Source organism: Mytilus californianus, unplaced genomic scaffold (assembly GCF_021869535.1).
Source record: "Mytilus californianus isolate M0D057914Y unplaced genomic scaffold, xbMytCali1.0.p SCAF_6, whole genome shotgun sequence".
In the NCBI taxonomy this organism is placed as follows: Eukaryota; Metazoa; Mollusca; class Bivalvia; order Mytilida; family Mytilidae; genus Mytilus; species Mytilus californianus.
The window spans coordinates 82,929,284-82,941,446 of NW_026262712.1; the positions used below are offsets into that span (position 1 = coordinate 82,929,284).

General features: G+C 31.8%; 1 protein-coding gene across 2 annotated transcripts in view; it reads left to right on the forward strand.

Annotated features, from left to right (window-relative positions):
* LOC127705199 (MOB kinase activator 2-like) overlaps positions 1-12,163 on the forward strand; it is a 57,023-nt gene that overhangs the window by 16,443 nt on the left and 28,417 nt on the right. Inside the window, exon 1 of one of the 2 annotated variants that reach the window (XM_052209521.1) lies at positions 5,972-6,298. The exons of the other annotated variant lie outside the window; for it this stretch is intronic. Within the exon in view, the coding sequence (XP_052065481.1) occupies positions 6,255-6,298 (44 nt within the window). The 5' untranslated portion in view covers positions 5,972-6,254. Of the gene's footprint in view, positions 1-5,971; positions 6,299-12,163 lie in introns of those variants that run through there. 2 annotated transcript variants of the gene reach the window in all.

Below are 12,163 nucleotides of genomic sequence, written 5' to 3' on the forward strand. Positions count from 1 at the left end.
ACAATTTTTTACTGTTCTTCTGACATAGAATCACAGTATCAGGTCACAGGCACTTGTCTATGAAAAAAACTGCATGTATACTTTAATATACATATTGAAGTATATAGGTATTTTTTTTTCAGAGATAAGTCCCTGTGTATCAGGTTTTTAAAAGGAATCAAAAGCTCACATCTCACAGCAAGTTCAAGATGACAACATGCATTGGTTAAAGCAGCATCCTTTGCTAGAGCCTAGATGTCCATAATGATCATTTTAAATGTTGTGGTGTCCAATTCTTACACTCAGTACACTATTAAAAGTAGTATGAACAGAAAATGTAGAATACATTGAAACAGGTTATCTTCTAGGTAATATTATACTGCTTTGAATATAAATGTTTAGTTTTCAATTAATGTTACAGTTACATGTGCTCTGAAGATCCGTGTTCACTACCTGTATTACTATTACTCTACACCTGACAGGTGCTTTGCATCCTCCATTTAAAAAAATGGCTTTCCTCTGAAACCACTTGACCAGTTTGATCCTCAATTCTCTGGATGATTCTCAAGGCATTCCCAGTTTGGTGATCATGCTGACCAACTATCAATGTATATATAATATAGCCATTAGTGATACTTGAAGAAGTTCATTTTGTCAAACAAGAAGCCACTTTTAACATTTTGGTGAATGAAAGAGTTTATATAAAAACAGGACCCATGACTTGTCTGAAACATTTTCAAGGATAGTTTACAGAAATAGAATACAAAAATGTATTCTAAGTTATAATATTATTTTACTAAACAATTACAATTATAAAGGCTCATGAAATCATTTCTGATGAAATGCCTTCCAAATGGCAACAACTGTTGTCAACAAGAATTTTAGGTGATTGAAAAGAGTCTATATAAAAATAGAGAACCTATGACTCGTCTCAAATATTTTTAAGGATAACTGACAGAAAGTAAATATATTAAATGTACTATTATTTTCCTGAACTAACAATTATAAATGCTCATGAAATCAATTGGGATGAAATGTCTTCCAAATGGCAACAGTGATAGCAACAACTCCTTGAAACAAGAATTTTATGAGATTGATTTAAAAAAGATGTCTAGAAATAATTTGTTCAAAACATTTATTAAGTTTGTAACAGTACTGTTAATCAAAGTACTGAAGTACTGAACATCAGATGACTGCAAGTTCTTGTGGAAGGTCACAAGCACTTGTCTCTGAAAAAAAATCACATCTTTATACCTGAAAGTGAGTTTAATCTACAGATATAATTTTTTTTCTTAGACAAGTTCGTGCGTGGATGATAAATAAAAGACAGGGAATTCAACCTCACCGTAATAAATATGATATTGAAGTGATACAAATCAGTATACTCTGGTTTGTTGTTATATATTATATTAATATTTGTATATTACAGTTACATGTATATATAATTTTTATCTATTTGTATATCATTATATTCTACTATATTAATAATAGTGCAGTGCAAGTGCATGGTGAACACTCTTCTGTAATAATTCAATTTTTCTAATAGATTGGATTTGAGTAGGCATTAATATGGCGCCAAACTTTCAATCTCCCATGCAGAGTTATCGGTCCTTGAGAGAGAGCGAGGACCGATAACTCTGCATGGGAGATTGCAAACATTCTTGAGATATTCTTCCGCATGCGTTAACACACATTTTCTGTACATGTGCATAGATATTAAAGATTCTTTACTTATATATATATTTCTAACAACAAAACATTTTCATATTATTAATTTATGTTCTAAAAAAAATATTTTTAGGAGTATCCATTGAAAAAATGAATTTATAACAAGCGATAAGGAATGTTATTTTGCACTCGATAATGTCCGCGTATTTATCATGTTTATAGATCGGTTACAATCCCAACACGAAAGTTACGTAATGGAAATCTAGGCAACAGCAATACACCAGAATGCCCTCATGGTCATCCGATGTTAAAATGACTGATTTCAGAATTACATCTATTGACATACACAGTTGGTTGCCATCCTGATGTATCATAGTTTCAAATTACATTTAACAATTCATCTGAAACTTTAGAATTTAAAAAAAATAACTCAGTAGATATTTATGAAAGTGTCTCTTTACTGCACTTTCTAAATTTGTAACTTTAAACTTCAATTGAAATAAAGAAAAATCTTTTCATTTATTGAATAACCATAAACCTTTTCATGATTAACTCTGCTAATATGATGCATGTGAGTTTTTTTGTCTATTAACAACACAGATATGAAGAATAAAGCTGAGTTTGTGACTTTGTGATCTGTGCAATAACTATTGATCTATTTTATTGGATTCTACAATGTACTGGTATAAACATCACTACCTACAATCAATTAATGGTCTGTTTCTTAAATATTTGATACTATTGCCAAAACTGAACAATTTAAAATGTAGTCTGATTAAAGAACCATAAATATCCAACTTTCCACTGTTCTAAAAGGGTAAACGAGTCTAGTTAAAAACGCAAGAATAGTACAAATCTTAGTCACAATGATGAAGCTATTTTTTACAACATGTATGTATTGTACAGATCAAGAATTAACAGTTGTATTGAATGAGGTCTTTCTGCAAACTTAAGGCTTCTTTACAAAATTCAAGATTTCCAGAAAAAATGAACGTGTAACTATACATGTATGATGTAATATACAGTTTACCCATTATTGGCATTAATTTTGTCACAAAAAAGCTGATTTGAAGCCCTATGAATCTTTGATTAAAGCATATTGGGTTGTCCATTTGTGTATAAAGTGATTACTACGTGGGTGGATAAGGATAAGAAACCTTCAAGACATCTGTTGTCAATATTTATAATTCAGTATTATAGGATACCAGTAATTGGTTTTATGTTATGGTGACCACACACAATGGACATTGACATACATCTGATTTGCACAACCATTTATAGTATTCTACAGATATTGGGTTTAGATGAATATGTTGTTGAATTTTACCAAGTTTCAAGGTTTAACAAGGTAAACTTTAATCTTGTCTTTCAGTATAGGGTTTACTCAAATTGTTGAAGGCCTTACAATGACCTATAGTTGCCTACATACACCTCATTTAGACTCTGATGGATAGTTGTCTCATTAGCAATCATACCACATCTTATTTTCATATTTATCAACAAGGTATATCTAAATTAATAAATATTTATTAGAGTTATCTCCCTTGAAATGAGAACATTTACACATATATGCAGTATATATTATTATATACTTGTTAAATATAAGATGAATTAACATTTTCAATTTTTTTCAGGGTGTTGATCATAAAATATCATTTCATTGCATCCTGATTGGTTGATATATATCATTGCCATAAATAGAAAGTATAAATACACATGCTTCCTTATAAGAATTGATCTTAAATTATAACTGCAGTCTTATTTCTTAGATATGAGAATGTTGACATTTTATTTTTGTTTGTTTTACTGTACAGAGAGTAATAAACATTTGGCCTTCAAACCCAAGTTTCTTGTAGTAATTGTGATCCATAAATCCAAAGCATTTGTTTAAGGTGTGGTAGTGTTGATTTTGTCTAGCAACAGTTCAATAAAGTCAGTCAATAATATGGTCCAAAAATAAAAATAGCTTGTTTATTCATAAATTGCTGTTTATAGTTGTAAATGTTATTTTCATTAACACCATCTGTAAACAAAGCAATTGGTCAGTGTCTGTCGATTCAAGAGTTATATTTAATTTAAAGATCTTCAAGTTGTTCAAAGGTCATTCAATGGGAAATTTATGAGAATTTTATCTTGTTTTGTGTGAAAATTGGCATATATCTTAAAATGGACATAACAGTTTGGTATTTTGGTGACTTGAAAACCTTGTGAAAAATTTAGTAAATTTAGAACTATTCAGTACATGTACTTGGGTTGTAGTCCTGGCCTTGCGGTCATAAAAGTTGTGAGCACGATTATCGTACTCAGACTCCGAAATCAACCAATCAAAATACTGGATTTGGTGTTTTGAGCACAAATTTTGTACTCCGAGTACTGAGTAAAGTTTTATGACTGAGGACCTTGATTTCAGGATGAGTTGAGTTTGCAAGCAGACATGGCATATATGTCTGATGTAAAAAAAAGTTAATATTTAAACTAATCATTCACAAAGCATGTAAATAGTAGTCTGATATCCCATGTTTCAAGTAGAATTTTCTCTTTTAATGATTGATGTTACTTGTTTGATTATAAATGTATAATTTTAATTTTTTATGACAAATTGGTATAATACAGGATTTTGTGGTTTTATATAAACCTTATTAAGATAATATTTTATCATATGTTCTTATGATAAGATACAAATATGTTCTTGTTTAATTTTTTGCTGAATAGAATTATTTTGATATAATTTGAAAGCTTCACTTAAAAAAATTATTATAATATTTTACAGCATATGGCTATATGCAGTGCAAAAAATGTTCTTTACACTGGGTCCTTTACAGCCAAATGGTCTAATTAGTTCTAGTGATGACTGGCCTGTCAGCACTAAGTTTATGAATTCAAACTCTGCTCTTGGCCTCCAATATTTATTGACAAAGATTGCAAGTTTTCCTGCTGCATGTCAGTGGTTCTCTTTTCGGGTACTTTTCGGAAAGCCAAAGGGTCTGAAAGTGTCATTAAACATTAACAATCCATATTAAACTAAACTAAATTAAATATCTAGTTCAATGTGTTACAGTCAGAGTTAACAAAAAGAAGAAACAGACAATGTTCTTTAAGTGAGATGTATTAGAAGCGTGTTCTTTGTTTTTATGACTAATTGTTAACAAGACTAATGTTTATGTTTTACATGGTGACATCATATGTTTACATATGTCCAATCTACTAGCCCTGTCTTCCTGCAGGCAGGTGTGACATGTAGACTCTCAGAAAAGTACAATGATAATGCATGTTTCGTTTTATATTTGGATTTATGAATTGCATAAAAGAACATGAGTCATTTAACCATCATCTAGGAAGGCTTTGCATTCAACTTTTAAATAGGTTTATTCTTGTTACATTTAACTTTAAATTTAGAATAACTCATCATGGAAAACAAGTTATTAGAAATATTCTGTCTCTCTCTCTACTGGGTCATAATAATTATGATCATACTCTCAGCCTAACCCTTAACCTCAAATCCTGGAACTGCCCATGGTAAGTAAGAGATTGGGTTTTTTTTTGGTTTTTTTTTTGTTGTTGTTGCAGAATGCATGCTACAACATGGGATAGATATCTGCAGTCTTTTGTTTTATACTTCACTTGATACTTAGAGACTGGGCACAACAAAACGACATAGGGAAATATAAGTCAATTTGAATTGATTTTTACTATCTAATGATCAGATAGTTATTTTATGTCTAGTATAATTCTATATGTAGATGTGCCAAAAAAATTTGAGTTCTGCATTTTGTAAAAAAATGCAAATAATAATATCAATTTTGGGCATGATTTTGAAATCATCTATTAAAATAGCTACATGTGATGCGATATTAAGAAAGATTTATTAATTTTGGGCACATGTGTTCAGCTTTTGCATCTTTTTTTCCAGTATGTCACCATAGCTAATCTGCTTTTTGTGGTTACCTATAACTCTGTTAAATCTTGCTTTGTCAGCACCATGAATAAAAAATTAGTTGCATATTTCATGCATTGTTTATATGTTCTATGATGCATGTACAAGTAACAAGCAAAATGTTGGCACACTTTTGATAAATAATTAATGTCTGACATAAATCACTTTATGCTTTGACCTATACCCAGTAGATAAAAGGCTTTGTACAAGTAAATGAATTAATTAACATGGCCAGATAACAATTGATTTAGAAAAGTCACTGACACATGTACATGTATTGTGTGACCTTTTTCGACCTTTATGATACCTGCCCACCTTTATCGACCAATCAGAATGAAACTTTAGATATAGAGAAAGATCCTGCTTTAAATAACCACATGGTATAATGATTGTATTTTGTTAACCACATGCTTCCTATTGAATCACATTATTTACACCACAGACTTAGTTAGTTTATGTTTACACTGACTTAACCGCCAAATATAGATTTAAATATGGGGTGACCGAAAGCTATTTTGTCATCTGATGATCATTGCCAGAATTTCAGGATTAGTTGCTAATTGTGACATTTGATCTATTTTAGAATATAATACCGGATTGGAACTAATTTTGTGACTTTATAGAAGTTTCTTATCCTTATGTTCTAATTTGACTTTCATCAGATTTTGATTAGATGTTAAAAATGACAACAGGGATTTTATTTGTAATTAATTTCTGGTAAGTTTGTTTATTAAATCAGTTGTATAAAACTCATATGAGACATGTTTGGAACTATAGTTTTAAGTTTGAACATTACTTTTTTTTATATATTTTTTAGGGAAGTTTTGCAAATCGACAAATATTAAGAATTGTTACAAATTTTAACAAGCATTTTTTTTCTGATTGAAAATAAAGAAAGCATACACCAAACTAATCTTTAATTAGGCCAAAATTGTATCCCTCCTGAGATATACCAGTTATGTAAAGCATTTGGTAATCTCAACATTAAGCTTTCTGAACAAATTTGGTTGGACATTCATTAAAATAACAACTTAAAAATTAGATTAGAAAGTGAATATATAGCCATGGTCTCTTGCTTGTTATTTGAAAACAAAATTATACACTTAAACAAATGTTCAAAGAAGAGTGTAATATCCAACAGTTATCACATCTTTCCAACTACATGTAAGTTACTTCTTGGTTACAAGATTTATTGCTCTGGTCAGGTAGACTGGCTAAGTTTGTAAAATTATTCGCAACACAATACAAGCAAGAAATCTCAACGAAGTAAAAAGGACCTTTATAAGCAAATGAATGAGCAATTAGATAAAGACCTCAACAGGCCAGCTTGAATAAAATGTTTCGTGTTATAGAAGCTTTCTAGTTAGCTGTTCATAAAAAAAGCTTCAGGTAGAAACAACTGAGAACTCTTGCAAATTTAAAGTAAAAGGATGAAATAAACATACTTTGTTAATAAAGAAAGTATAGAAATGAACAACAACTGGTTGTTTTAATATATTTTTGTAAGGTGTGAATGTTTTGTATTCAAAATAAGAAAATAAAAGACAAAAATAAAGATTCAATTTATTGCGGCATACAAGTATGAAGTTTATATTGTATGGTATAAAGGAACTTGAGAATCCACAAACCCTTTGTTTCTGTGTAAATCAGTGTTGAAATACAAGGATTATATAGCTAGCTATTCATATACAATGTACCCTGTTTCTTTTGATGCAAAGCGTATAAAGTCCCTTTTCTAATTCTTAGCAAGTTGGTCAACTTTCAGTTAAGATGTCAAGTTTTCTTACTTTCCACTAATTTTGGCTATTTAACTGTCTCGAAAGGAGAAATATTGTATCACATTGGATGAAGTAGTAGAATCTGTATGTAATATTATATTATCATTTTATATTTTCCAAAATGTGTTGTCCAGAAATTGAGCCATCTAGTCAGGTCACATATACACATGATTAACCTTCAGCCTATCAGTAAATATTCGACTATCAGTGTTTGTTTGCTAGAGTCTACAACACAGTGTCATCTATGATATCTGAATATTCAATTTGTTATTTGTTATGGTTATATAAGCTTTTGAATCAACAAATTTTAAAAGACCAAAATTGCTAAAGCTAGTGATTCTTTAAAGGTCATAGTTCAAGGACTAACTGACATTTTAATTTCAGCTGTCTCTATAGCCCACATGCTATGGTCTCTATTATGTGACATTTAAATCTAAAATCAGAGATTTTATAAAGATAAATATTTATTTAAACAAATAAAATCCCTATTACATGTGATTGTATGAGGCAATTGTTAATTCTCAACATTTAAAAATCAGCTGATAGTTGGCCTTTGACCTTGTATTTTTAATTTTCAATTAGAAACCTGATGTTTTTTTGTCTATTTATGTACTATTTGAATATTTGGTTGGTTTTCTGTCATTGTAGCAAGAAAAAGGACTTAAGAATGCTCATTTTTGAAAATAAATATCCCAGATACACTTCTATATCTATGTATTATAGGACCGAAAAGATCTAGTGCTCAATTGTCTTTAGAAATATCTTAAAACATAAAAACTCAGTAGTAGTTTCTGATATAGGGAGCATTCAGGTCAACCCATGCTAGGTATTTGGAAGTTCTGTTATTTTTACTTGATGTTGGGTTAGCATTTGAAATTCTGAAAGTATTGCAATCCTTTACTGTTTTTCAGTCTTTAGTAAAAAAAAAAAGGTTCCCTACAGGACAATCCTTGTTTTATTTATGTGAAAATTTCATAATGTCTTACATACCTTAGGATTTCCTTGAAATGCATGTTTTCTCCTGTAAATATGGAAAACAAATGAATTTAGATCCTCTAAAATCTCATCAAAGATACCAGGTTTATAATTTGGTACACCAGATGCATGTTTCATCTACACAAGACTCACCAGTCCACTCAAAACAAAACAGTTGGAAAGCCAAATTAAAGACAAAGTCAAAGAGCATTGCCAATTAAATATTCTGAAAGGTTTTGCCACATACAGCTAAGGCAATCTATGCCCGGGGGTACAAAAACGGTATTGGGTTCACTGTTTTGTATTATTCAACATTTTATAAATAGTAAAGGAGTTGGCCCAGTAAGATCCCTTTTTGGCCCCAAAATATAGCAGTTTTACAAAATTGTTAAAATGTAAATATTTAGCTATTTATTGGAAAGAAGAATACTTCTGTTACATAAATATGGGCTGTTTTTGACAATACAATGCACATGTATCGGGTACTAGCATCATTAAGTCATGCTAAATTACTGAAATCTTCGAAATTTTAGCATTTTGGTTAATTTTTAGACGGTTTCCGTATGAAATGGAAGTGGCCGCATTTGTGTTCATTCTTAATATTTAAATGTAAGTTGTATTTGATGATAATACATAACATATATAAAGGTTGAGAATGAACACGGATGCGGCCACTTTCATTTTTGACAATAACCATCTGAAAAGTGACATATTATGGCATATTTGATAGATTTTTCATATTTAAGCTTGAATTTGAGCGTCTTTGATGACTAAATCAGTTCAAATCTTTCACATAAACTAATTGAATCGACTGAAGTAGACACTTAAGTGTTTAAAAAGTGTCCAAAATCTTTCATCAGATGAACTTGAATTTTGAGGCCAAAATCGGCCCTTACCGGACCTACTCCTTTACAGATTTGGCATTTTTTATGCCCCTACTGGCTGAGCTAGGCGAAGGAAACATAAAGGTTTACCCTTGTCCGTCAGTAAGTCCTGAAATCCTTTTCCTTTCTCTTACCTAAGTTTGACTCAACCAAATGTTATAATAAAACTAATACACAATTCTTATTACAACCAAACATAGATCAAGTTTGAATTTGGGTAGTGTCACTTTCACCGTTCTTGAGTTGTGTCCCTTTATAAATGGAAAAGTTGCTGAATTCGCCGAATAATTACAAGTGGCATATCTGTGTCCCATGGACAACAATCTTCTTAATATTTTGTTAAGCTATGTCAGCCATGTGTCCTTTAGCTTAAATTCTAGATCGGTTGTTGTGTTACAGATCTGCCCTAGGACGAAGCAAATGATTCCACCTTGTTGTTGAAACATGGCTTATTGTATGTTAACAGTGATAAGCTTATATTCATGTACAATTATTGAGCATGTGGTTTGAATTGATGAGATTGGTTAGTTAATTAGTATCAAGGATTTATACTGGACTTGAGTTGACCACAAGACACCTGAGGCTCAGATAATGTTAGATAATATATTGATCAGGAGTTGTTTACTAACGATTAGCAGTATAGCTACTATAGTGCAGTTAGACAGAAGAAAAGTTTTCTCATAATTTTTTTTTATCTCCATGTATTCTTAAAAAGCCAAATCCAGTGTCCTTATTGAATGTTGAAGAGTAAGTTTCATTGAAATAGTATAAGAAAATGACAAAATTGTTCCAGAAAAGGTTAGGTATGTAAGGTCTAGCTCTCCTACATGTCCTAACCAGGCTTTTAAAGGACAGTTAATATCGGACCTGATTTGGTATTTTTCAATATTTCTTTTTAAAGTCATTTAAATAATTTTGATCATGTGACATAGAGTGATACATTGCATGATCTCTAGGTAATTAGGAAAGTGTGTAATCTTGATAAAAATCAGATTGTAGACAGATTAGTATCTGAAAATCAGAACACTTCCTTCTAAGGTTATGAAACTGTTCGGTCTTGCACAAGTACACTGAGTTATCCTTGATTTAGGTTTACATGTATTTGTACACACGTAATGTTATGGGATTGAACAAATGTCCTGTTTTGGAGAATTTATAATGCTCAATAGCATAATATGTTCCATTCTTCACCAGGGACTATTACACTAGTCCCAGTCTTCATAAACTAACCATTGTACTGATTTTGCCTATAATGGGTCCTCTATTTGAAATAAAAAAATAATAATCTTTATCAAAAATCTATCCATCTATACTTCGTTGTCTCATTCAAATTTTTTATTTCTGAACACTAACAAAATACATGTAATATTGGAATTTGCCCTAACCTTGACAACCTGCCTGCACTTCCTAATAATAAAACTAATGAGTGAGAAAGAGAAAATGACAGTTTACATCTACTCAAGTCTAATTATATTACATCTTGACCTTGTATTTCCTATGTTTATGCACCAGTTTCCTCTGTGTGTAGATAACAGATTTCCTGGTACTTTCCGCTATGATTTGTTATAATTTATGTTTTTCCAGGCTTTTATTCATGTGTATGTCAGTATCATATTGTACTATGCAGTTTATCCCAGTCCTTTTTTTTGCTGTCAACATATAGATTCTATCACTGCATCAAGTGCAGTACAATTTGTTTTCTAGACAGTTGAGTTAGATTGAAAATATCAGGATGATTAGGCCAAATTTAGTTCAGCGGTTTCATCCAACTGTTTTGTTATCCTGTCTTGTTTTTTTCGATCTCAGGCTCCTCTCCTTATTAGCTCACCGGGCCCGAAGGGCCCCATTTGAGCTTATGCCATCACTTGGCGTCCGTCGTCGTCGTCGTCTGTCGTCGTAAACTATTTAAAAAATCTTCTCCTCTGAAGCCACTGGGCCAAATACCTTCAAAATTTAAATAAATATTCCTTAGGGTATCTAGTTTATAAATTGTATCCGAAATTTTGATCCATCAACAAACATGGCCGCCATGGCTAAAAATAGAACATATGGGGTCAAATGCAGTTTTTATACGACCGCAAAAAAATTTTTGTGGTCGTATATTGGTATGACGTTGGCGTCGTCGTCGTCCGGCGTCGTCGTCGTCGTCGTCTGGCGTCGTCCGGCGTCGTCCGAAGACACATTGGTTTTCGCACTCTAACTTTAGTTTAAGTGAATGGATCTCTATGAAATTTTACCACAAGGTTCAATACCACAAAAGGAAGGTTGGGATTGTTTTTGGGGGTTATGGTACCAACAGTAAAGGAATTAGGGGCCAAAAAGGGGCCAAAAATAAGCATTTTTGTAACTTCCAGACATAACTTGTGTGTTAGTGTATGGATCTCTCTGACATTGTACCACAAGGTTCCATATCACAAAAGGAATGCTGGGATTGATTTTTGGGGGTAATTGCCTCAAAATTTTAGGAATTAGGGGCCAAAAAAGGGGCAAAAAACAAGCATTTTTCTAGTTTCATAACAATAACTTGTGTGTAAGTGTATGGATCTTTCTGAAATTGTACTACAAGGTTCCATATCACAAAGGGAAAGCTGGAATTGAGTTTGGGGGTAATTGCCGAAACGTTTAGGAATTGGGGGCCAAAAAGGGGCCAAAAATAAGCATTTTTCTAGTTTCCAGACAATAACTTGTGTTCAAGTGTATGGATCTCTCTGAAATTGTACTGCGAGGTACCATACCACAAAGGGAAGGCTGGGATTGATGATTGGGGTAATTGCCTCAATATTTTAGGAATTAGGGGCCAAAAAGGGGCAAAAAACAAGCATTTTTCTAGTTTCAGGACAATAACTTGTGTGTAAGTGTATGGATCTTTCTGAAATTGTACTACAAGGTTCCATATCACAAAGGGAAAGCTGGGTTTGAGTTTGGGGGTAATTGCCCTAAACGTT